The sequence below is a fragment of the Pristis pectinata genome, chromosome 33, assembly GCF_009764475.1.
Source record: "Pristis pectinata isolate sPriPec2 chromosome 33, sPriPec2.1.pri, whole genome shotgun sequence".
NCBI lineage: Eukaryota > Metazoa > Chordata > Chondrichthyes > Rhinopristiformes > Pristidae > Pristis > Pristis pectinata.
Window position 1 is genome coordinate 4,733,063 of NC_067437.1, and position 26,786 is coordinate 4,759,848.

At 44.0% G+C, this 26,786-nt stretch overlaps 2 protein-coding genes across 3 annotated transcripts in view; one reads left to right on the forward strand and one right to left on the reverse strand.

Moving 5' to 3' along the window:
* The window catches only part of LOC127585534 (MOB kinase activator 2-like), a 507,209-nt gene that overhangs the window by 376,542 nt on the left and 103,881 nt on the right, over positions 1-26,786 (forward strand). The gene's annotated exons all lie outside the window — the stretch shown is intronic.
* On the reverse strand, positions 7,250-26,451 carry LOC127585531 (histone-lysine N-methyltransferase KMT5C-like). Of its 2 annotated transcripts, none has more exons than XM_052043075.1 (9): positions 26,316-26,451; positions 19,707-19,833; positions 18,727-18,892; positions 17,578-17,687; positions 16,121-16,284; positions 14,575-14,594; positions 13,601-13,737; positions 12,847-12,962; positions 7,250-10,947 (listed from the first exon to the last, which is right to left on the reverse strand). In XM_052043075.1, the coding sequence occupies exons 2-9, from the start codon at positions 19,814-19,816 to the stop codon at positions 9,338-9,340; spliced, it is 2,433 nt and encodes an 810-aa protein (XP_051899035.1). In that variant the 5' UTR covers positions 19,817-19,833; positions 26,316-26,451; the 3' UTR covers positions 7,250-9,337. The 2 variants fall into 2 exon arrangements, with proteins under 2 accessions (XP_051899035.1, XP_051899034.1); XM_052043074.1 differs by having other exon boundaries at positions 12,847-13,028.

Consider the following 26,786-nt stretch of genomic DNA (forward strand, 5'->3'; position numbering starts at 1 on the left):
TGGCTGCATTTTGCTGGTGTAATTTGCCTGCTTTTATTTGGAGAAACTGTTGCAGCTCCTGTCATAAATTCTGTTTCCGATACCCTTTAAATACAGAAAAACTGATAATCCGGTACACACAGGACTTTGGTGGTGCTGGACTAGCAGATTTTCTGAACAATTAGATGCTATTTCAATTAATACTCTAACATACTTATTTGATTTAATTTCAAAGTCAAAGTCGAGTTTATTGTCCAGTATTGATGTTAATTGTCATATGCACAAGTACATGTATGAACAGGTGAACTGAAAAACTTACTTGCAGCAGCATCACAGACGCAGCATCAGAGACAAAACATTCACAAGAAAACATTAATTAAACATAAATTATACACAATGTTTACAAGAAAGAACACAATTAGGACAAAAAAAAAGTCCATTTTAGTGCAAAGTCATCAAAGTGATCACAGTGTTGCTACACCAAGGTAGTGATTAGGGTTGTGCTGGCTGGTTCAAGAACCGAATGGTTAAAGGGAACTAGCTGTTCTTGAACCTGGTGGTGTGGGACTTCAGGCTTCTGTACCTCCTGTCTGGTGGTAGCCGTGAGAAGATGGCATAGCCCGGATGGTGGGGATCTTTGATGATGGACATTGCCTTCTTGAGGCAGCGCCTCCTATAGATATTACTGATTGTGGGGAGGGATGTGCCCGTGATGTATTGGGCTGAGTCCACCACTGTCTGCAGCTTCTTAGGTTCCTGTGCATTTGAGTCACCATACCAGATCATGATGTAGCCAGTCGGGATACTTTCAACAGTACAACTGTAGAAGTTTGTTAGAGTGTTCGGTGACAAGCCGAACTTCCTTAACCTCCTCGGAAAGTAAAGACGTGATTGTATCTGTGTGCTGGGCCCAGGACAAGTCATCTGATAAGTTAACACCCAGAAATTTTGCATGTCTGCAGGCAATTCCAGTACCTGGTTGAGTGGTTGAATGGTTGAGTGATTACATTCCTTCATCGTTGCAGGATCTAAATCCCAGAACTCCTTCCCCAACAGTACTGTGGGAGCACCCTCACCAAAAGGGCTGCAGTGGTTCAAAAAGGCAGCTCACCCCAACTTCTCAAGAACAATTCAGGATAGCCAATAAATGCTGGCCTTGCCAGCAATGTCCAGATCCCAAAAAATGACTAAATATAGAGGGTAGGATTGAAGGATTAGATATCTCAAATCCTGCAGAACTGACAATTACAGATATCGGGGACGGCAATATCATGGTGAATGTAAAAAAACAAGGATCTCTTGCATCTCAAAGGATTTGAAAATGCCTGCGCAGGCCAAATGGCTCATTGTGATGCCATTTATCTTGTCTTGCGCTGTAAAACACCTCTTTAACCTTTCATTACTTTTAGCCTGGTCAGCTGCAACCCAGTGAAAGAATGGATTTATAACCAAGAGGGCACACATTCATTAGGATGGAATGCTGGCTGATTCCTTCCCCGAGGCCAGGAAGACTAACACCACTGCAGCTTAGAGAAACAAAACTGATGTAATTGCTCTGAGAGACAACATAAACTCAATAGACCAAACAGTCTCCTCCTCAGGCATAAGAAAATACTCAAATCATGAGTAGCAACACCCTACCTGCAACAGTAATCTCCATTACTGCAGATGTCATCGTGATTCTGCTTGGGCACTCAAGATGAGTTGGGAATCTTGGGTTAGGAGGTAAAGACATGCCCGCCAGCAAAAAGCCCACTCTCGGCGAGGCTTCAGGGATTCACACACCCTTCCTTGACCTCTCTGATGAGCAATGTTTTTGCAGGCTCAGGTTTTCCAAGGCTGTTGTCACAGAGATAGTTGTGCAAAAAGACCTTCAGCCACACTCTCTCTGGAGACCAAGATCACTGACTCTTAACTACATCTTCCTTTCTAAGAGGCGTCACCATGTCTCCTGATTTGCTGCTTATTGCTTCATCAGTGGTCACCTAGCTACCGTCAGGGTCAACTTTCATCTGCTTTGATTTCAATGAGGCACTCATCGGCAAGATGAGTATGGCAAGAAGGCACCGGAGCGTGGCGACTCGTTGCAAGCTGCTCTCTACAGATCTACTCATTATCCTCACTATAATCGTTCTACACTTTTAAACTTAAATTCTATGTCACTTACACTTTACTCTGCTGTTATTGTTTTTACTTGTACTACCTCAATGCACTCTGTACTAATTCAATGTAACTGCACTGTGTAATGAATTGACCTGTATGAATCGGTATGCAAGACAAGTTTTTCACTGTATCTCGGTACAAGTGACAATAATAAAGCAATACCAATACTGGTGGCATCTCAGAGATTTACCAGAAGTGTCTGCAATCGTGTACCCATAGAAAGGTCCAATGTAAAACCCAGACACTTCTGCTCCCTCAGCTTCCAGCTTGCTTACATATTATGACACAGGAGTAGACCATTTGGCCATTGGTTCCATGCAGACTCACAGTAGACCAAACATATCAGTCCTATTTCCTCTCCCTATTTTTCCTGAAACCCTTTAATTTATTCCCTCTCACATGTCCATCAACCCCCCCCCCTTTGATTTTTTTTAACCACTTACTTGTACCAAAGGGGTGATTTGAGTAGCCAATTAACCCACCACAGCACACCTTTGGAAGGAAACCCAGAAGAGACCCACATACGGCTGTCCATTTTGCTTGAACTTTGTGTTGCCTCGATGCCAAGCCAGCAAACACGTCAAGTTTTTTATTCTTGGAATGTCAGCTATTTAATTGCAAAATTGTTTGGCTGACGGAAGCTGTACCCCGGCCTAGTGTCTCTGCTGCAGAAAGCCATCACACCCATGTTGCTGCAGGGTCAGGCACAGCTGATGGAAGAGGTGGGATTGATTAATCCCGAGCTGCAGCTCAGACACTGCTGTGATGCCACAGATGTGTTTCAGGGATGGGATGGGTGCTGGTTAGATTAAAGGAATATTCACCCGGATAACTTAGGATGTGCTTACCTCAAACTCCACTCCTGAGACGTGAACCTAGGAGTATTGTGTACAGTTTTAGTCACCCTGTTACAGGAAAAAGATCATTAAACTGGAAAGAGTGCAGAGAAGATTTCTGAGGATGCTACCAGGACTCAAGGGTCTGAGTTATACGGAGAGGTTGGGCAGGCTGGGACTTTATTTCCTGGAATGTAGGAGACTGAGGGGTGAACTTATAGAGGTGTATAAAATCATGAGGGGCATAGACAGGGTGAACGCACAAAGTCCTTAGGGAAGGGGAACAAAAAACTAGAGGGCATAGGTGAAAGATTTAAAGGGGACTTGAGGGGCAACTTCATTTCCTCCCCGGGGGTTGGGGAGTTGGGAGCTGGAGGGCACAGGTTTAGGGTGAGAGGGGAGAGATTTGGTAGGGACCTGAGGGGCAACTTCTTCACCCAGAGGGTGGTCCGTACAAGGGACGAGCTGCCAGAGGAAGTGGTTGAGTCGGGTACATTAACAACATTGGACAGGTGCACGAATAGGAAAGGTTTAAAGGTATATAGGCCAAACGCGGGCAAATGGGACTGGCTTAGATGGGGACCTGGGTCGGCATGGACCGGTTGGGCCGAAGGGCCTGTTTCCGTGCTGTGTGACTCTATGAATAAGTACATGGATAAGGAAGGTTTAGAGGGACATGGGACTAGCTTAGATGGGCACCATTGGCAGCATGAACGAATTGGGCCAAAGGGCCTGTTTCTGTACTGTATGACTCTGATTCTACATGGACGTCACTGGAAATGCCGGTGTTTATTCCCTAATTGCCTCTGAACTGAGGAGGTTGTCAAGAGTGGGTGGGTCTAGAGTTGCATACAGGCCAGACTGGTTAACGGTAAACCCCTGACAATCTATCCTATGGTTCGCCATTTGGCTCATCGAATAATATTTGCCACACTCCCTTTCCACATTCTTGGGCCCCTAGTTCCTGCACTCCCTTCCAACTCACCTGGCTCACCGGGAAATTCATCATACTGTGTAACATCTAAAAAAGTGAATTAAAACTGTGTCAAGATACTAGTCAAAAACTGCCAATCCAGCACCAAAGCCCTGGGCATTCTGGATTATCGAAGATTTACTGTACAGCTTTCCTTCTGCGAAGGAAATAAGCAAATCAGATAGGTTTTTACAACATCCGGTAGTTTTGTGGTTACAACACACAGAGCGCTGGAGGAATTCAGCGGGTCGGGCAGCACCTACGGAGGGAAATGGACAGTCGACGTTTCGGGTCGAGACCCTTCGTCAGGACTGAGACAGCCAGGATAAAAAGGTGAGGGGAAGGGGTGGAGCAAGAGCTGGCAGGTGATAGGTGGATCCACGTGAGGGGGTTGATAGGCAGGTGAGGGGGGGAAATGTCAGAAGCTGGGAGGTGATAGGTGGAGGTGACAAAGGGCTGAAGATGATGGAATCACTTCCCTCCACTTATCTATACTGGCTATCTCCCCTCTTTCTTTCCAGTCCAGATGAAGGGTCTTGACCTGAAGTGTCAACTGTCCATTTCCCTTCATAGAGGCAGCCCGACCCGTTGATTTCCTCCCGTGCTTTGTGTGTTGTTCCAGATTCCAGCATCTACATTCTCTTATGTCTCAGTTTGGTGCTTACCAAGACTAAGATGAAATGTTAATCAGAAATTAAAGACTAAATTATTTGAATTTAAATTCCCCAGATTGCCATGATGGATTTGAACCTCTCTGGATCAATGGCCCAGAACTCTGGTTGCTGATCTGATAACAACCATGAGGCCATCATATTAGAGACTATACATGAGAAATGAGGGATAAATGTCTAATTCATTCTTCAGCTGGAACACCTTTGGGAAACCTCCAATAACGTGCTGTGCCCTCATTTATTTTGTATTGTACAGGTGACCCCTGCACTATAAGGAGGTTATGTTCCTAGAAAACGTGCAGCATCACGATTTTCTGTAACGTGAAGCCGTGTCATCTGTGCCTGCGTCAAGAATGGCAAGTTGAGAAAAATAAATTGTGTTCATTTATTTATTTCCCCCTCCCACCCCCCACCACGACACAAATTCCGTGAGAACAAATTTTATTCTGCATCTCAAATTTCTGGGTAAAGATTTATGAATTCCATAAAGTGAATGGCAGTAACGCGGGGGACTACCTGTAACATAAAATAGCCCCCTCCCATTGCGGCAGCACTTGGACAATCCAACTCGACAGCTCTCCTTCCCCCACAAAACACACTAAAATAGATTGATCAAAGTAAAAGGCAACCATTATCCAATGGCACATTTGCTGCTACACTAGGATTACCACCTCCGATGGACACAGAAGATGCTATGACATCGTACTGAAGAACAGCAAGGGTCCTGGCCAATGTTTATCCTTTAGCATCAATAAAAGATATTATTTGGTCATTATCTTATTCTGTTTGTGGGAGCTTCCTGTGCAAATTGGCCATGTTTCCTATAGTAGAACAGTAACTACACTTCAAGAAGTATCTCATAGGCCATCAGACTCTAGGTGACGCCCAAAGCTGTAAACACATATTAACGTGTTTTTCTTCTTTACCGTGAAGCTGGTTACCACGTAGTTATCCTTCCCACCCAAAGGCACACACAATTAGAGGACCCGTGCCATTTTTTCTGCAAATCAGTTGCAATTTTTAGAGTTCATCCTGCAATTTAGCTAGGGCTTTACATTCTCAGCCTTAAAATTATTAAGTAACCGAGCATTAATTGCCATTTGTGGAAGGGAGTTGCAAATTTCTACGAGCCTCGGCAAGAAAAAATGTTTTCTGACTTCATTCAAGAAGGATCTGGCTCTAAATTTTCTGGCTAGATTCCCTGGTCTGAGACTACCCAAACAAGCTAACATTAGTTCTAACCTGGAGACACAAGAGACTGCAGACGCTGGAATCTGGAGCAACAAACAATCCGCTGGAGGAACTCAGTGAATCGAGCAGCATCTGTGGGGGGAAAGAAATTAGTCCTGATGCAGGGTTTCAACCAAGAACTGACAATTCCTTTCCTCCCACAGATGCTGCTCAACCCGCTGAGCTCTTCCAGCAGATTGTTTGTTGCATTACTTCTAACCCCTCTGTTCCCCTTAACATTGGTCTGATGTAAACTGTGGATGAACAATGTCCTTCCTCAGACCCTTTTGCTGGTGCACCCCCCAAGGCCAAGAAACTCAGCACAGCCTAGGGCCAGGCTTTGTATATTTTTGACCTTCTTGGAACACCAGCATATAACCAACACAGCTACGAGGGAGAAAAAAAAGTGTTAACATTTTACAAACAACAGAATTAGATAGTAAGAAAAAATATTAGTTACCTCCAAATAGGTGACTACATTGATTAGGCAATACTGATTGCATTGACACAGGCCTCTTTGCCCGTCTGGGCTCTGCTCTTTATGCTCCATTACTTGAAATCAAAAGATCTCAGTAACAATAACCATGAAGCTACTAGATTGTTGTAAAAAGCCATCTGGTTTACCAATGTCCTTCAGGGAAGGAAGACTGCCATCCTAACTGATCTGGCCTTTATGTGACTCCAAGCCTACTAATGTGTTTGACTCTAAACTGCCAACTGACCGGGGCATTCACGAATGGACAACAAACACTGCTGTTGCCAACAACATCCGCACGAATAAAAAGCTTGGAAAAATATAGCATAGGAGCATGGGAGGCCACTTTTGTCATTGCTTCATCTACCAGCAAGTCCTTGAATACCATAACCCTCATGCACTCAACCAGCTTCCCCCTTTACATTCACTAATTCTGTACACTTCAACCTCTCCGTGGGGGCGGGAAATTCCACATTCCAACTCGATCCTTTGTGAAAACACACAAAGGAGTTGGAGGAACTCAGTGGGGTCGGGCAGCATCTGTGGAGGGAAATGGACAGTCGACATTTCAAGTCGAGATCCTTCATCTGAGTCCAGCTCCTTTCCAGCATTTGCAGTCTCTTGTGCCTGGATTTATTAGTTGTAATCTTGTATTTTTGGCCCTTGCAGAAAGAGATTTTCGATATCTCACAAGTGAGAACATCTCTTTCTGCAAACATGTTCACTAAGGAATGCTTTGGTGAGGAGACAGTCCTAAAATAATGCCCTCTTGATTATTTCATTATATTCATTAATTCAGTTCCTTTCCACAGCTAGCTACTTCCCTGATTAAGAAGCCAACAATTACGAAAGAAAATATAAAAATACCCATAGTATTGAATGGGAAAATGAAATAATACCAGACTGATGCCCAAGATAAATGCTCCCAAATTGATTAGATTCATTAAAGGGATATTTATTTGCACCTTTAAAACATTTAAAAAAGTGATACTGATGATTTAGCTTCAACAGTCAGTGCCAGTACTCTGTTACTTTGGTTGCTATTTACAAAAATCTTAAATTACTGTCCTCAAATGAACAAAGAGATGACATACATATGTAGTGATTGTACATTGCACCTCTGTACAATAACAAAGTGCATTTATAAAACACCTTAAAACAAAATACCACAAATTGGTTAGCACAAGGCAGACTATGTAACGAACAGAGATGATAAAAAGATTGGGGAATTGACTAATGCTGTGCTCATTTGCTTACCCTAGTTAAATATTTTGATGTCAGGTTGGGTTTTAAGGAGAGCAGGTGGAGAATATCAAAATCCATGACACAACAACGTACAATAAACTCCTGCTTTTACCAAAGTTCCTGTTAATAAGGGTCTACCCTTGGTTGTACAGGGAATCAAGGAACCAGCAATTTAACACTCTTATTCCATTGGTTCTTGAGAAAATGAAAAAGAAAACATTCTTTAAAATCCGCTGCAGTTTGGAGAGATAGCATGCACAGAGTTGCATTTATGCAAATTCCATGTTCTCACAAGTACCAAATAACCCAGAACTGATGCTGTCATTGGGATATTTACTGCTCTGGCACTAAGACTCAAAGAAACACCTAAGTCTGTGCTTTGTAACTTCTTTTAACAGCACCTATCCGTATATCAGCTGAATAAGATACAAGTGAGACAATGCTCCCAGGACACACCCTGTGTTTGGAGGTCATTACACTTTATAATTCACAAAACAAAACACTAAGGGGCAGGGCGAAAGCAAGGAGAATTATTTTCCCAAGCCACCCCAGTTGTGATGATATGAAATACATTGTCTGGGTGGCACTGGAAGCAAATTGAAAGATAACTATAAGAAGGGGAAAAAGATGTTGCAGGTCCTTGAGGCAAGGTCATGGAAGTGGAATTAGTTTTACAGCTCTTTCAGAGCCAACAAAGGCGAGATGCACCAAGTGGACTCCTCACGTAATGCCTGAGTCTATGAGATCCTGGCGACAATACCATCCCCATTATTAGACCCAAGACATATTAATTTTTCAGATCCATTTAGAATCACTTAGAAGACCATTTAGAAGATTAAGAAATGTCCTCATACATATGTGTGTGGACTTCATAGACACAGCGGTGGGGGGGCGGGGGGGGCGCGGGGAAGCTGCTTTAAAAATGTGTACGCCTTTCTTGTATGAGGAAAATTATCACGCACATCAGCCAATCGATGAGCACCAAGAGTTGTTATCCTGAGGTTATAGAAACTTCACATGTTGACCTTGGGACAGAGTCAAGCAGTTGTGAGAGAGTATTTCAAATGTTAGTTAAATGAATACTCAAAGGAATACTTCACTTTTGCAAGCTGACAGGACCTGCCAGTTTACGAGTGACTTGCTTTAATAACACTGTTTAACCACACGCTGGGTAGTCACAACCACTTCCTAGTTAGCACTGCAATTTATTTCTGTTTGCCTAATGCCCAGTCCTCTCGTGACCTGTGTTGAGGTGTAGCCCTGGTTCACTAATGGGCATCTCACCCGTGCCCAGTTAACCCAGGCTGGTTAACCCACAGAGGGCTGCTTGACTGATTCTGTTCTCACCCAGCGTGGGTTGATGGATACCTCAGGAGAGGAAGCCCAGGCTGATTTCACGTCTTCATCATCAACCACCCCCACGACTGGTGCTGACTACAGCAGGAATAACTTTAGCCCCACCAGCTCATGTGATTCCCCCATTTCTGGCATCAACCCTCTCAGGGTTTGTCTATCAATACACCTCAATCCTTCACTGGGCTGGAGGGGGTGGGTGGTTGTGAAGGTGCAAAAATGAAAACACCAAGCTCCAACATCAGAGAGTGTCGCAAGATTGTGCAAACTGGAGTAATCACTGCCGTTCACCCAATAACACAAGAGTTGGAGGGTATTTTGCACCAAGTCTCTGTGTGTGAGGAAATGTTGTCCTCTCCACAGAATACTCCTTTCAGGGGAAGAAGAAACACTCCCTGCCCCAGTGTAACACTCAGACAGAGTTCTCACTTGCTGAAGAGGAGATGTCGAAGTCTATGGAACCGTGGCTGACCACCAGGCGCAGGCGCTTGGATCGAGCAAACGGAGTGAAAACAGCGGGTCTTTTATCTTCCTCCACTGAGGAGGCAAAGCAAGCGTGGGAGAGAAAGCCCTCGTCGCACACTCCACCCTGCGAGGAACCCAACCCCATCGTTTCTGGAGGGTCTGTGAAACGCTTGAATCGCTTCTGCCGAGTTGAGCTTTGCTGGGAGCTGTGGTGATCTGTCGAGCCGAGTCCACTTGGCAGTTCCATTCTCTCGGGGTCAGGCGTCTTTCTTTTGACGGCTTGCTTCAGCGAGTGCCGGCCACCTTTGCTCTGCCCACAGCTCGTCCGCTTGTTCCGCCTTGCACGGGAGCGTGGCCGAGGTCCTCGACAGTCCGAAGTCCTTGACAAACTATTGTCTGTAATCTGCTCAGGCTCTTCTCTGGGATCTGATGGTCTGCTCCCTCCCTCAGATTCCAAGCTCAGCCTCGCTGCCAGCTTCCTGCTGACATACCACGTGCGAGTGGCAGTCTCGCATATCTTTGAAATGTCTTCCAGCACGACACGGACATCTCGAATTTCTGAGGAGCTCGCAGTGTCTGTTGGGCCTTGGCTACGGTTTGGCTGAGGTGTTGTGTTGCCCTGCACTGAGCTCTGCACTTCATTCTTAATGCTGGTTACAAGGACGGTGTCCTTGCTCAAGTCGATCTTCACAAAATGGGTCAAACCAAAAGCTCTTCTTGGTAACGTCGCTGGGTTTTGTGAGGTACTTCTCTTTTGATTTGTCCTTTCCTTCAATGCCCTTTTCCGTCGCCGCCGTCTCCTCCTCTTTCTTCGCAGGGAGGTACCAGATACTTTCTCGGGGCTGGTATGTGTATCAACAGGAGGCAGACCTGTAGGAAAAGCTTCCTCTGAGCTCCCTGGATCCACTGGTGCTTGGTCTGGGCAGAGAATATTCACTCCAGTTGTTAAATCAAGAACATTCGGATTCTCCACAATTGACTTTGATGACTTTCTGGAATTGTGTTTAGCTGCCGGGAGTGTGCTGGTGCTCACGGGGGTTTTCTGATTGGTCACAGGTTCTAGTTGCTGAGAGGTTGCTGGGCTTTGGTCCACGTCTGATTCTTCCCAGAAATGGCTCCCAAGTTTTGTTGTAGCTGTTCCAGTCAAATTGGTCAAGGTTCCAGCTAGATCCCTACAATCGTACAAATTTATTCGCAAATCCTTCAAGACCACACCTTCTGGCATCAGGAATGTCACAGGCATTTCAGTTTTCTTAGCTGTGGGCTGCAACTTCAACACTGAAGGACACTCAAACCCACAGTGAAGTCCTTTCGCCACCCCCTTCTGCACTCCAGACCTCCCCCAGGAGCAGTTAGTCCTGTTTTCATTCTGTGGAAACTCCACTGGACTTGTCTGGCTTGTTGCCTCATTGGCTTTGCCAGCTTGGAAGTTCTGCAGCTGTAAAGCCATCGACGGAAGTGCAGACGGTGACTTGGGGTGGGAGTTTCTTGGGGGCTGTCTCCTCCATTTCCTTCGCCGGTTCCTCCGTGAACTTAAGGAAAGCCTTCTGGGTGAAGCTGTAGTTAAAAAAATGCAGTAATTACTTAGCAAGCAAGTTCAACCTTAGCAAGTCCCACCAAGTGCAGTTCCCCCTGTTTTTCATTGAAGGCACTGAACTAGTTGATACCTCCACCCATGTGTGCATCCACTGTTTATAGATCAGCCAAGATGGTGATAATTGGAAGGCTATCTGACCAGGGAGGGCTTCACAAACATGATGATTTCTTTTTATTGATGCACCATGGCTTTTGGTATGGCAACTGCTCTGCGTGTAACTGCAAGGAACTTCAGAGTTGTGGACACAGCTCAGCACATCACTGAAACTAGCCTTCCCTCCATAGACTCTGTCTACACTTCTCACCGCCTTGGTAAAGCAGCCAACATAATCAAAGACCCCTCCCACCATGGACATTCCCTCTCTTTCCCTCTCCCATCAGGCAGAAGATACAAAAGCCTGAAAGCACGTACCACCAGGCTCAAGGACAGTTTCTATCCCACTGTTTTAAGACTATTGAATGGTTCCCTTGTACAATAATATGGACTCTTGACCTCACAATCTAGCTCGTTATGACCTTGCACCTATTGTCTACCTGCACTGCACTTTCTCTGTAGCTGTTACACTTTATTCTGCATTATGTTATTGTTTTACCTTGTACTACCTCAATGCACTGTGTAATGAATCTGTATGAACGTTACGCAAGACAAGTTTTTCCACTGTACCTTGGTAGAGGTGACAATAAACCAATTCCAATTCTACAGTTGCAAACACAATCAAGAAGAGTTGGCACCATAGCGATTATGATGGATTAATTACCCCCACCCCTCCATTTCATTAGTGATTATTACAGAGCTTCCACCGCTCAATGCCATGGTTAACAACCCATTATGCTAACATGAAGTCAGGAGAGGCAGGGAACTTGTCCTCCCTATGTACCTGTTGGTAGTTACTACCATTATCCTTTGTCTATTTATGCCAGTCAGCAGTGAGGCCCATGCAACATGTGCCTTTTGAAAACTTCCTAAGGTCAGTCAGCACTTTGAATATTGTGTGCAACTCTCATCGTTAAGAGGCTGAGAAGACATTTAAACATTGAGGAGAGCACAAGATAAGCAGCAAAGTCGATCCCTGGTCTGTGTCAGAAAGAAACCACAGCTCTGCAGCTTTGAAGAAAGTCATGTTGATAAACAAAATTTTAAATAGTTTGGACAAGGTAAATCCAGAAAATTATACTAGTTCTGAGAGTAGGACAAGGAGGACACAGACTAAAATGAATAAAAGGCAAGTTTCACATTGATATCAGTAGATCAAAGAAGTGGAACCAGAAAGAACATAAAAATTGAAGCAGCAGTAAGCCATACAGCTGTTCAACAAAATTACAGACAATCCTCTGCTTTGGCCACTTTCCAGCCCAATCCTCATATCCCCAGATTCTCTTGGTAACCAAACATCCATATTTTGGGCACCTTGCTTTGAATAGATTCAGTAAATGAGCATACACAACTCTTTGGGATAGTGAAAACCGAATAATCACAACCCAATGTGTAAAGAAGTTTCTTCTCATTTCAGTCCTAAATGGGTGATCCCCTATTTTGAGGCAGTGCCTCCTGGTTCTGGGTTCTCCAGCTTGAGGAAATTGAGGTAGGTACAGTGGAGGTGAAAACCCTGGAAGCATCTGAATGCTGCAGAAACATTCTGGATGGATGCACTAAGGTGAGTCATTAGTATTCTTCATCTGTAATTATCTTGTGAATATGGTTCTCAACTTCCTGATTGGTTTTAATGTGATTGACAGATTGAGAATCCTTGTCGATGTTTCACTACCCACCCCCACCTCAACAACAGAACCTGACCTCCCACCTCCCCCCACCCCTCCCCCCTCCCAATCGTAGCAGCATACACTGGTGAGAGTACTCACTCTGCCACAATGCCCTATCAGCGGCTTTCTGGTAGAGAGCAGCACATGCTCCCATGGTCCATCTTCCTTTGCCTTTCTCCTTCATTCGACTCAGGCGACTGTCGGTCTCTCTTAGTCTGTAATTATAGAGAGCATCCGTTTCCACATCTCGCTTCTTCATCCTGAAGGCTCCTTCACCTCGCCTGGAAGAATTTAAAGACCAACTCTTTTTGTTAAGAATAATGAAACAAAGGGTCTTCATTATTGGATTTCTTGTCATTGGCTACTTCCCAGCCACTCCAAAGCATCTGGTGCCCATACCTAACTGCTGTGAACTGAGTGGCTTGCTGAGCCATTTCAGAGGGCAGGTAAGAATTAATTTGACAGTTGTGGGCCTTTGGCCACGTGTAAATCAGACTGACCATGGATGGTAGATTTCCTCCTGAAGCACAAGGGTGAACTTGATGGGTTTTAAACAACAATCCAGTAATTTCATGGTCACCATTACCAAGACTAGCTTCTAATTGCAGATTTGTTCCAATATTTTAAATTTAAATTCCCTAGCTGTGGTGGGATTCTAACTCATGTTTTCAGGTCAATACACCAGGCCTCTGGATACGAGTCCAATAATTTAGTTACCCCACCACTGTACCCATTGATGCCATCGTAAGGCTCAGTAGGCTTGCCCTGAAGTGTACATCTGAGCAATCATGACCTTTAACCAAGCATTACCTTCGAGCAGATTAGGAGGTCTGGGAACCATCTTATCCCTCACCTTTCACAAGTGTAGCATTCGCACAGCTCATTGTTTTCACCAAAAAAACTGTCACCATAGTAACAGGTGATTTCATCTCCAGGCTCAATATCTCGAAGTACTTTGACACACGCTCGGTCACCCTCAGTTGGAACAAACTGTGTAAGGAAAATACAAGGTGAGTGTATTTACGTAACAAGAGACCAGTTGTGTTATGATACCCTGTGTAACAATAGACCACAACATCATGCCTGCAATCCTCTATCTGCGAGTTTCTATGCATAGCAATGTCTCTGGAATTTCCTGATCTCGGCACTTCTCTCTCTTCATTTTAGATGCTCCTTAAAACTACCTCTGACTGAGCTTTTGATCACCAGTTCTAATATCTCCTGAAGTGGCTTGGTGTTAAATTTTGCTTGCTAACACTCCTGTGAATTGCCTCGGGATGCTACGTTAAAGTTGTTATATAAATGCAAGTCGTTGCTATTGTGAGGAAGTACGAAAGATCAAGCTATTTTCCTACAACGAAGGAAGGGGTTCACAGAGACCGATTAGGACGACACCCATTTTCTGTTCCTAATCCTTCCAAAGACAGCAAGTATGGTAAATGACTAAGTATTTGATTTTGGTGTTAATGGGTAAGTAACTGAATGCTGACCAGGAGAACTCTTTGAACCAAGGAGGCAAGGAGGGCTATGGTTTAACATCAAACCTATTCCTCTGATAATGTAGCAATCTTCTAGTTCTGCACCAAGATATCAGTCTAGATTATGCAACTGATTCTATTGTAGGGTTGAAGTTGAAATCTGTTAGTTCATAATCTAGCTGATATATCAACAACTTCATGACAGGAGAAGCAGAAGACAGTGAAATGTAAAGTCATACAAATTTGGGATTAGTTTTTTTGTGTGGTGCTAAGGAGAAGGCCCAGATTCAATAGCTGTTACTTCATTACAAAACCATTTGAAATAATGTGATAAAGGTCACTCTCTTACCTTACAGTTTGGTCTGCAGTCTTCAGGACACGGAGAGAAAAGAGGAATACCATTATTACAATTAACTTTATTCAATCACGCACCTTTCTTAAAAACACAAATATTTTGAGTTATAGCTGTTTAGGAGTATTTGGGCTTGCATGGTACTGTAGCACAGTGGTAAGGTTACTGGACCAGTGGCCAGAATTCTGGACCATTGATTCAGTGATATATATCTGAATCTCACTATAGCAGCTGGGACACTTAGATTCAAATAATTAAATAAATTTGGAATTAAAGCTCATCTCAGTAGCGGTAACCATGAAACAACAGGTTGTTGTAAAAACCTATCTGGTCCACTAATCTTTGTAGGAAAGAAAATCTGCTGTCCTTACCCAATGTGGCCTGTTATGTGACTTCAGACTCACCAATGGAATTGATTGTTAACAATGCCCTCATTTCAGGGGCAATTAATGCTGGTATTGCCAGCAACGTCCACATTCCGTGAACGAACAAAAAGATACATTTATATTGGCCTTCGTACGTATACCTACGCGCACACACACATACACTAATATCCATTTAGAATCATAATAACAAAAGAACCACTTTAATTCGGCAAAGATTGATTTAAAAGTGTTGACTACAAAATCTGCTGCTAATTCAAAGGACTTTGCTGTAATAATGTATGAACAGTGGAAGACAGATGAATTCCCAAGGATAACTAATATCTGTTTCAGAGAGTTGAGAGATCAGTGGAGGAGATCAGAGGTGAACTGAAGGTCATGAAGAGGGATTCAATAGCCTTTGAGGGGTAGCAGTGGATTGGGAGCATGCAAATATGAAGGAAAGAAAACTTGCATTTATATAGCGCCTTTCACAGCCCCGAGTGGATCCATAGCACTTTACAATCAATGAAGTATTCTTAAAGTGCAATCAATGCAGGAAGTGCAGCAGCTAATCTGCATACACCTAACTCCCACAAACATCATCAATGCAATGACCAACCTGTTTTCCAATTGTAAGTTGAAGGATAAATGTCTGTTTCTTGGAGATATTCTCTACTTAAAAATTATGTAATATAATTCCCATTACATTAAATTAGGTGAAATCGAATCCAGATCCGAGAAATGTGCTAACCAAACTTGTATTTCTAAATTTAAAGCACATTGACAGGGCTTGTGTTTTTCTTGGTATTTTCCAGAAGCACATTACATTCACATTATAGCTGCATCTTAGGCACCTGTATCATAGGTTGCAGTTCAAACCAAGGAGAATCCAAAGACTGACTCAATGTTCCTTGCTCCAGTAGGGCTGAAATCTTGAGGTGTCATTAAAACTTTATGCTGCATCACCTGCTGATTCTGAGCTATTTCAGAGTCAGCTAGTCTCACTGCTTCAGAGCACCAAGGACATTGTTCTTTCAGCGACACTTCACCAAGCAGGCAAGCCAGGCACCCGGGCCTGACACAATGTGTACCTTCTCGAAGGGAACATTTTCAACAATGCCATGTTCCCTCTGAACTCCTTCTCTTTCACCATTAAAAAGGTCCAAGTATACACGTACCATGGTTGATGAAGGATGCAGGCCCCAACCAGAGCTGAGCACATTTCTTTCTGGTCGAGTACATCACACTGAAGTCATTCTCCCCTGGACGCAGGAGGGACTCCTCCTCTTCAGAAAGCTCTGCCAAGCAGCCGACAAGCAGCTCAATCTTATCATTCTCTTTCCTGTTGAACAGGAACAAAAGTGCAAATTAAACAGACGAGGAAAGGAGAAAGGCACTCAACGTCTGCATGGAAGTGAAGCAGTGATCAGGAAGCTATAAAGTTGTTTAGGGTCTGTTCACTTTGCTAAGTTAGCCTATCCCAGTCAAGGACACAGCAACAATTTTTGCCGATCTATATAAGATAGCTTTATTAGTCACATGTACATCAAAACACACAGTGAAATATATCTTTTGCGTAGAGTGTTCTGGGGGCAGCCCACAAGTGTCGCCACGCTTCCGATGCCAACATAGCATGCCCACAACTTCCTAACCCATCGTCTTTGGAATGTGGGAGGAAACCGGAGCACCTGGAGGAAACCCACACAGACACGGCAAGAACATACAAACTCTCTACAGACAGCGGTGGAAATTGAACCCAGGTCCCTGGAGCTGTAAAGAGTTATGCTAACCACTACACTACTGTTCCCTTCTGCCTGCACGTGGTCCATATCCCTCCATCCTCCCGCAGATTCATGTGCCGACCTAAGAGCTTATTAAATGTCTCCCTCGTATCTGCCTCCACCACCACCCATGGCAGCACATTCCAGCCACCCACCACTCTCTGTGTAAAAAACTGTTGTGGTGGTGGTGGAAGTTTTAAAAATAATCAGAGTTGTACAGTACAGAAACAGGCCCTTCGGCCCACCATGTCTACGTTGATCTTTTTTCCTGTCTACGCTAATCCCATTTGCTTGCATTAGGTTTAAAACCCTCTATCCCTTGCCTGTCTAAATGTTTCTTAAACATAGCGGTTGTATCTGATTTTACCACCTCCTCTGGCAGCGAGTTCCAGATATCAAGCACTCTGTGTAAAAAAAACTTACCCCTCAAATCTCTATTAAAACTCTTTCCTCACATCTTAAATTTATGCCCCTTGTTTTTTTGATACCCTTACCATGGGAAAAAGATTCTGACTCTCAAAACCATCTAATTTAAATACCTGTATTAGCTCATCTTTTCTCAATTGTACCTGGGATCACTGAACACCCAGCTAAAATGAACAAATAGGCTCCTGTTTAATACCTTATCCAAAGTCCACATCCAAAAGTGTAATGAAAAGTTCGCCTGGGTTTAATGCTCAGGTCCTAAGTAGAGCTTGAACCTGCAATTATCTAAAAGATACATGTGCCAAATTGACATGTTTATCACATTCAATCACTGGCTGAAACTTCAACACAGATCACAGAAGTGAAAGGCCATTGTCTTAACCCACATCACTGTCCACTCAGATCACATTAAAGGAGAGGAAACATACCACTTTCTTAAGGACACAATCTTGGCTCCATTGGATTCTGAAGAATATCGATTACACGGGAGGATTTCAAAGCCACTTTCAGGTAGGAATATTCGAAGGTAACGGAATACCTAAAGTAGGGCCAAAATTCCAGGAATTCATCAAATAAACAAATTACTCTGAAAGAGCATTCTTAAGAGTAAATTTTACTTACACACACGTGCCTACGTGTGTTTGCTTGTTTTTACAATGTGTGTATTTTTATTATTTGTGTATACATGTATATACAGAGCATATTAAGTGGATTACAAAATTAAAAGAAGGATTTAACAAAAAAATGATTCACATTTATAAGGAGAAATATTTCTTTGAAAAAGGCAACATCGATTGTCCCTATCAACTGAGACCCCAAAGTCATTGCTTATTCTAAAGTAAGTTGGTTGAACTTAGACGGGACTGTTACAAGTGGTATAGTGGCTCAGGCTGGGGAAATAGGGGGATATGTGGTGAAAATTAGTGGGTGCCTGACCAATGAATCTCGCTGTTTGTTCGGTAAGAAATAGACTGGAAGCTGGTGAAGTTACTGTCTTGACTCACAGTTAAAAATGGCCACTTAGGTATTAAGCACCAGATTGTTGCCAATTTTTGTGGAATCTACTCCAGTACAATGCTGCACTGTGGAGAGCGAATGGAGGAATAAAATGGAACCATTTAGAAAAGCAGCACTGAGTAAATAAGCTCCAGCTCTGCGGTTTATAACTGTTTCTGCAAGTTGTAGAAAATACTCAAATCAATACATGGGTGTATTACAGTCTCACCCTGATAGCTTAGCAAGGGAATGCACCACACAGTGTTGAACTGAGGCAGAGGCTTCACTTGTGGGAAAGACAGAACAAGACCAGGGGTTGGGGAAGAAGGCAAGAATTAAAACCAACTCGAGGATCATCCCTGACTATCCACAGTCTGTGCTGCAAAATGAAAGTGTGGAGACTAGTGAGAATGGGAAGGAGCACGTAGCAATGATCCCCTCAGCCCAACTGCTTACAAGATTCTGTCCGGGCTCAAGCAGGAGGATTGGACTTGGGATTGGGTATTTATGGAGGCGTGTTGGGCAAGACTCAGCACTTTTACGAAAGGGGAGGAAACAAAAAGATTCACTTGCTCACTCACCTGAGCTTTGAATATTTCTTCTTCAAGAGATGTTTTGTGTAGGAAGTAATGCCAGGCCCAGTCACCCAGCGTCAAGGCCCGATACACAGTTTCCAAGTCTTGCGATTTAAGAAACTTTTGAAGAATATCCCTGAGGTATTGGTGCCTCCTTACAACAGGTCGATGGCTGGAATGAAATAAAACCCACAGCACCATTAAGAGTTAAACTTGTTACTTCAGAATGAAGCAAGAAAACAATATGAAGACCTGCACATATCAGTGTATTCCCCATAGATTTAATATAATTAGCTACTAAAACATAGTTCAAATAAAAGAAAGTCAGCAATCAGCCATTAACCACCAAAGAAAAATTTGTATAGTAACTTTCATGACCTCGCTTCTGATCTAGGTCTGGACTTTGCTATTCTAAATGAACAATAGCTTATGGAGAGGAGAGACCAGATAGGAAGACTCTGGAAGTCACGGTGACAATGGATTGTGGTGTTGGGAGAGATGGATGGGTCACAGATTGGGTCTTATATATCTGCATGGTCACAAGAGACAGTCGAGTGGGAAGATTGAGCGAAAGCCACAGGCAATCAGGTGGTTAATGATGTCATTGTTTTTTTTAGTAAATAGAAAGGGGCATTTTAGCTGTTATAAATCTTAGTGTAGACAGATGGCCGTGTTATAAAAACATCAAGATCAATGGAGTAAGGGAAAGTTGCATATTATAGTGTGAACATGGAATCCCATGCTGTAGAATTACAAGTGGTAGTATATAAATCATGGAGTAGGAACGTTCAAGGAGTAGGTGGTACAATCAGTTCAAGATAATCATAATGACAACACGAGGAAAATGCTGCAGGAGCTACAGAAAAGGAGCAGTGGCTCAGTTAAGGAGGTAGAAAGGATAAGTTCAAGAGGAAGGGGAGGGTGGCAGTGAGCAGTGAAGAGACAGAAGATGGCCGGAGAGATGCAACAATTTGCCAAATGCTTACCTGATGTTCATTTTGTGGGTTTGAAAACCCAAGTAAGGGTCCAGTACGAGGCTTGTAGCAAGATCATCGTACTCGCATAAGTCTCTAGCTGTTACACGTATGGATTCCATGTCCCGCAATCACCATACTACCGTTTACAGGATTTAAAAAGAAAGAACACATTAGAATGAACAATGCACAAAGTAATAACTTGCTACAGCTGTGAAAAATATTTGGAACTCCTCTTCCACTTGCCAGTTATAGAAAAAGATTCAACTCCAAATCTCCTGATATCCCAATATTGTAAATTTATAACTTATTATCAGATAGTCACCAATAAATGTGGTGAGATTTCTCGATTCCTCACCCAAATACAGCACTCCAGATTGTATTGTACACGTCCCCATGCTCATCTCCTATTTTGTGAGGATTTAATGGATTTCAGCTGAGTTAGGCAAGTTATAGTAGTTACAGCCTGTGCTCTTAGGTTAAGGAGGGGGTGGCCATTCAGTTAGGGTCCTTGGATGATTACTGTGTGAACTCTGCCTGGTGCACATCATTACCTGTTGGGTGACCTCAGCTGCACGTACATCGAGACTGGATTAGGTTTAGTAGGTGATGCTCCAAGCTCATCAAAATTATCAAGACAAATAATTATGTACCAATTATCATTAGCAGTGAGACATTATCTCACTTCTGAACTCAAAACTCTTCTAGCTCCTAATCAGTGAGTCGATACCAGTTTCAGAACAAATTAGGTCACAGGCAGGAGTAAAAAGGCAGATCAGCCCACACAAAGTCTCACAGGGCACCAGCTAGAGGCACAAAACTTGTCAAAAGCTGTCCACGTTTTTCTGCTGAAGATGCAAGTTTGTGCAGGATTGTAATACCAAAACTAAACGATGCCAGCAATTCTCCAATATGTGATTTCTGAGCCTTAAGGATTGCCAGCACTATTTTACCATGATGCTAATACAGATCACATTTCTTTAAATGATGCTGACTCATTTGGCACATCAGAACATAAGTGAGGACACATTCCTATGTGCAAAGTTAGATCAATTTTTAATCCCCCTCCACAGTTCATTGCAGAGGTCCAATTATAATTTCCTTATCATGTAGTTACCCACTGAGCAGTGTGACTAACATACACCCACCATAAAATATAGAAGTAAGAGTGGGCATTCAGTCATAGTGCCTGCTCTCATTTAATAAGATCACATTTGATTTTTTAACTCAAGTGTTACTTTCTTGCATTAATCCCATTTCCCTTGATTTTCTTAATGTCTAAAAATCTATTGACCTATGTATACTCCACGGTCTTTTTGGATACAGAATTCCAAAGATTCACTGCAATCTGGGTGAAGGAGTTTCTTCTCATATCTATCCTGACCTGTTTCCATACAGATCAGCCAAGAGAATCATCATCAGGCAACTTACCGTGCCTGTCAGAATTTTGTATGTTTCAATGAGATCTCCTCTCATCCTTCTAAACTCAAGACAGTATAGACAGTGTCTTCTTCTCACACAGCAAACCCGCCATCCCAGGAATTAATGTGACGAACTTTTGTTGCATTCCCTCAGTTGTAAGTATATCCTTCCTTACCTATGGAGACCGGACCTGTGCATAATCTTCCAGATGGTGTCACTGGAATCCTGTACAATTGACGCAAGGCATCTTTAACCTTGCACTCAAATCCTCTTGCAATAAAAACCACCATTATCTATCTGTCTTCCTAAATGCTTGCTGCAACTGCATGTTAATTTTGAGGGATTCATGTAGGAGACCCAAGTTCATCTAAACATCTACATCTTTCAAACTCTCAGCACGGATAAAAATCTGTTCCAACCTTTCTAATTTTTCCACCAAGGAAAGAAAAATTATATTCCATCTACCAAGTCCCTGCCCATTAATTTAACCCGTGTCTATCTCCTGGAGCCTTTCTACATCCTCCTCACTGCCCACATGACCATCCAGCTTTATATCATCAGCAAATTTTATATCATACATATGTTTGATCCCCTCATCCAAATCATTGTTATAGACCGTGAAGAGCCAGGGACCCAGCACCAGTCCCTGTGACATCATATTTCAACCTCTCAGCTGAAAATGACCTATTTATTCCTATTCTTTTTACCAATCCTCAATCCATGCCAGGATAACACCCCAATACCATGCACCCTGATTTAGATTAATAAACTGTTTTTGCACCTCCCCTCTTAACACTGTGCCTAAAGTAAACTAGTCCCACTAGGGGAAAATGAGGCTCGGAACTCTTGGACCAGAGAACTTCCAATCTTTGATTTGCCAGCAGCAATAAATGAAGAAGGATGTCTCACTGTGGTCAGGATCACATGGATAATTACACTGGTGGTAAAGGCAGCAAGAAAAGTCTAAAAGGGGTGAGGCGTAAAGAGAAGTTTAAGCAGAGAAATTAGAAAAAAATGCAACCCAGATTGAAAGGATGCCCTTCCTTAAAGCTCATTCTGCTCTTTTAGCAGCCATAGGAGTTATTTTGATGGCTGATGCTTTTAACTTCATTCGCTGAGTAACCAATAACTTGTGCTGCGAATGAAAGGACCTTGGTTTGGTGGTTAAGATGAGAACAGGCAGATCTTCTGCTTCCCTGAGTTCACAATCCACCTGCACCTTGGACAATGCTGCTTCTTCCAGCATTGTCCAAGGTGCATTTCTCCTCTGTGAGGCTACCTCCACAGCTATCAGCAAGGCCCATAGCAATGCTGGGCCTCTCCGAATGGATGTGGCGCAGTGCTGAGCCCCTGCATCAAGGTGTGCTGGCTCTCAAGGTTGTCACTTCGACTGAATGTTTGTGAACATCAAAGATATTCATAAACATTCAATCGAAATAAATGCATCAATTGATGTGAGTACATATTAAACAATACTAACACACTAAACAACATACATATATGTGGATATGCTAAATACTTCTATCTTATACATGATATCTGTGCTTACATACATTGTTGACAAGAGTAACAGACATCAAAGCAGTTTTAAAAACATGAAAATATGCATATGTACAAAAAAATTACATCATCTACAAAAATAATATTTCCAATGGATATGTTCAAGATCTTCATAGCTGGTGGACCTGTGATAAAAGCAGTATACTAGTAATGCAGATGATAAGGGCGGGCTGTTCTTTGACATTCACAAACATCCAAAACCATTCAGGACTTGCTAAAGTATATTGAAAGTTCAGGCTAAAAACATATACTCACAACAAGACAATTGCATTAACTTAATTTAATCAAATAAAATGCTTTACTTAATTATCTCCCAGTCAGCTGATTTTTCCCTTTCACTTCAGTGAGCCTGCTGCACTGAAGGTGGGGGGTGCAGATTTCCCAGCCTGAGAGCTAGAAAATCTGCAGAGGAATGGTGCTGTCCTGTCAAATTCCACGAGGAGCCCAACAGGTGCCACAGATGTCCTGCACTACACCCTCCACTTGGGAATGTCCCGTTACAGGCATAACCTGGCTACCTGACCCAACCCTTATGTGACTCAAAATGTACATGTCAGGAAGGGTATGAGAAATGTCCTCAGGTCAGATTGGAGCTGGAACAGGACAAGACAAATTAAGATCACTTAAGTGCCAAGGTGCATGATAGGACTGACAGCCTGCACATAGCTGGGAGAGTGCAGGAAGCATAGAAATTGCAGACCTTGCATGGGGATTGAGTGGGTAGATGTGGAGTTGATGCTTCCTCTCACTGTGGTGTCCAGAGCCAGCAGTCACAGTCTCAAAATAAGGGGTTAGCTTTTCAGGACAGAGATGAGAAGAAATTTATTCACCCACAGGGATGTGAATCTTCTTTGTCCAAGAGGGCTGAGGAAGCACAGCTGCAGAGTATATTCATGACAGAGATCAATAGATTTTGGATATTGAAAGAATCAAAGGAGATGGGCTTACTGCAAGAAAGTCGCACTGAGCTAAAAGATCAGCTTTAATCTTACTGAATGACAGAGCAGGCAGGAGTGGCTGCATGGCCACTCTATTTCTTTGGTTTCTAAGTGGTCACTACTTCAAAATGTATGGTTCATTTCTTAAGAAGTTTTGATGAAAGGTCATTGACCTGAAACTCCCATTACAGGAGCGCTACATGAAGCCACAAGAGTCTTTTTGATGGCAGATGCTGTTATCACCATTCATCAAGTAACCAATATCTTTTGTTTCCTGAGAGTTAGCACAGAAATAGGCCCTTCAGCTCACCACAAATATGCCAACCATCTGTCTTACCAATCTCATTTGCCATCACTTGGTCTATAGTTTACTCTAGAAATAAGAGGATCTATGACTGGTGGATAGGGAAAGGGCAGATCTTCTGCTGGCCTGAGATTGCAAATCATTTGCACCCCATCAGAGGTGCAGTTTTTCCACTGAAAAGCTATCTTAACCCCATCAACAGTTCCCTCTCTATACAGATGCTGCCTGATCTCCAGACTACCTACAGGAGGCATCACAAGGTACAGGAAACATCCCAACAACACTGATTTTGGAGGACTTTGAGGAGACACTGGAAGGATAAACGAGCCAATGTCCATGCCCTCTCCCAGGACAACATCCCAATATTGAGGTCATAGTTCCACACAGTCGGCAACATTAGGCAGGCTACATCCTTTGCCTGACACCAAGCTTCCAAAATAGACACCTATTCAGAGCTCTGTCTTGGGAAAAGATTACCAGGTATTGGTTTATTATTGTCACTTGTACCGAGGTACAGTGAAAAACTTGTCTTGCATACCGATCATACAGATCAATTCATTACACAGTGCAGTTACATTGAGTTAGTACAGAGTGCTACCTATTGAGGTAGTACAGGTAAAAACAATAACAGTAGAGTAAAGTGTCACAGCTAGAAAGTGCAGTGCAATAAGGTGCAAGGTCACAACAAGGTAGATTGTGAGGTCAGAGAAAAAAAGTTCAAGGACTTGCTCTGAAACCTCCATGAAGAAATGCAACATCCCCACCGACTCCTGGGAATCTCAAAGTGGAGGAGGAGCATTCAGGATGGCAGCGGAAACCTCAAGTCCATGCCTCAGCAGCATACAGAGCTACTTAAGAGGTGGAAGAAACCCACCACCTCACAAACTACCCACCCACTTCTTGCCCCATTCGCAGCAGAGTCTATGATTCTTACATCAGCCACCAGAGGAGTGGAAGCAAGTCATCCTCCATCCTGAGAGACCACCTAAGAAGACCTAATATATTTTCTGGAGACACAAGAGACTGCAGGTGCTGGAATCAGGAGCAACAAACAAGATGCTGGAGGAACTCAGTGGCTCGGGCAGCATCCGTGCAGGGAAATGGACAGTCAACATTTCAGGTCAAGACCATTAGCCAGCGTCTCCCCTCTATCTTCCAGTCCAGATGAAAGGTCTCAACCCGAAACATTGACTGTCCATTTCCCTCCTCAAAAGCTGCCTGACCCTCTGAATTCCTCCAGCATCTTGCTTTTGTATTTTCTCTTCACTATTTCTGGCTTCATTGTGGCCACTCAGAACCTGACTATGGGAGGGGAGGGGGAGGGGGAGGGGGAGGGGGAGGGTGTCAGACACCAGCAACACTGTAGGTCCTTGAGCAATACACAAAACACTGGAGGAACTCAGCGGTCAGGCAACATCCACGGAGGGAAATGGACAGTCAAGGTTTTATGTCGCGACCCTTCACATGGCATCCGGATGCAGGGCGGGCCCTAAACGTCAACTGTCCATTTCCCTCCACGGATGCTGCCCGATCCGCTGAGCTCCTCCAGCTCTTATGTGTGCTGCTCCAGATTAAAGCATCTGCAGTCTCCTGTGCCTGCAAGTCCTGGAGCCTGGGGTCCCCTGTAACGCTGCATCCGTCCAGCAGGCGTATCCCGGGGGGAACCAGATGTGCCTCGGACCTCCACATCTGCACATGGGGCTGCAGGCGCTAGAGAAATTCAGGTTGTCGTAGGCCGGTGAAGTATGGGGAGCTGGGCACCCCCAGGACACAGAGGGGCAGCAGGGAGGGGGGAGTGACTCCAGCAGGACAACGTGAGGGCTGGGCATCCCCAGGACCCTCTCAGGACACAGAGGGGCAGCAGGGAGGGGGGAAGTGACTCCAGCAGGACAACGTGAGGGCTAGGCATCCCCAGGACCCTCTCAGGGCACAGAGGGGCAGCAGGGAGGGGGGAGTGACTCCAGTAGGACAACGTGAGGGCTGGGCATCCCCAGGACCCTCTCAGGGCACAGAGGGGCAGCAGGGAGGGGGGAGTGACTCCAGTAGGACAACGTGAGGGCTGGGCATCCCCAGGACCCTCTCAGGGCACAGAGGGGCAGCAGGGAGGGGGGAGTGACTCCAGCAGGACAACGTGAGGGCTGGGCATCCCCAGGACCCTCTCAGGGCACAGAGGGGCAGCAGGGAGGGGGGAGTGACTCCAGCAGGACAACGTGAGGGCTGGGCTGCTGGACATTTGCACCATGGCAGCAAACAAAGGGCAAGGGCTTGCATCCCATCCTCGCCAGCTGAAACCATCCCTTCACTGTCAACGACATCCCCCCCAAACCCATTCCAGCACCGTTAACATCCCACACTTCTTTTTATTAAAAAAAATAAAAACTCACCCGGCACACTTACCTTTAAACCACTGAGACAATCCCGAGTGCCTCCGCGCGTCACACAAACCCGGCACCCGGCCATCCCGCCTCCAGCGCTGGCCGATTGGCTGCAATTCGCGAATGACCTCACCGCTCTGTCTCCTGATTGCGCGAGGCTGCGTCAATCGAGGCTCGCTTCCGCTTGGCAGCAGGTTGGGGTGTGGCGGAAGTGGAGGCCGTTCTGCAGCCTACGTTGCGTTGCTAAGCGACTTTTTCATCCGAACCATTTTTTTTAAATAAAACATCATCTGGGAAATATTTGGATAAATTTGGGCTCCTTTGTAGTCATCAAACATTAAAATAACAGTTTATGAGTTATATTTGGAAATAATTACCTTTATGACCTGATTAGCTTGGAGATTAACCTTAATCACTATTAACATCTCCATCAAGCAAATAGGTTCAGGGGCACGACAATTGCAATCAACTTTTACTCTTTTTTTTGACCCAT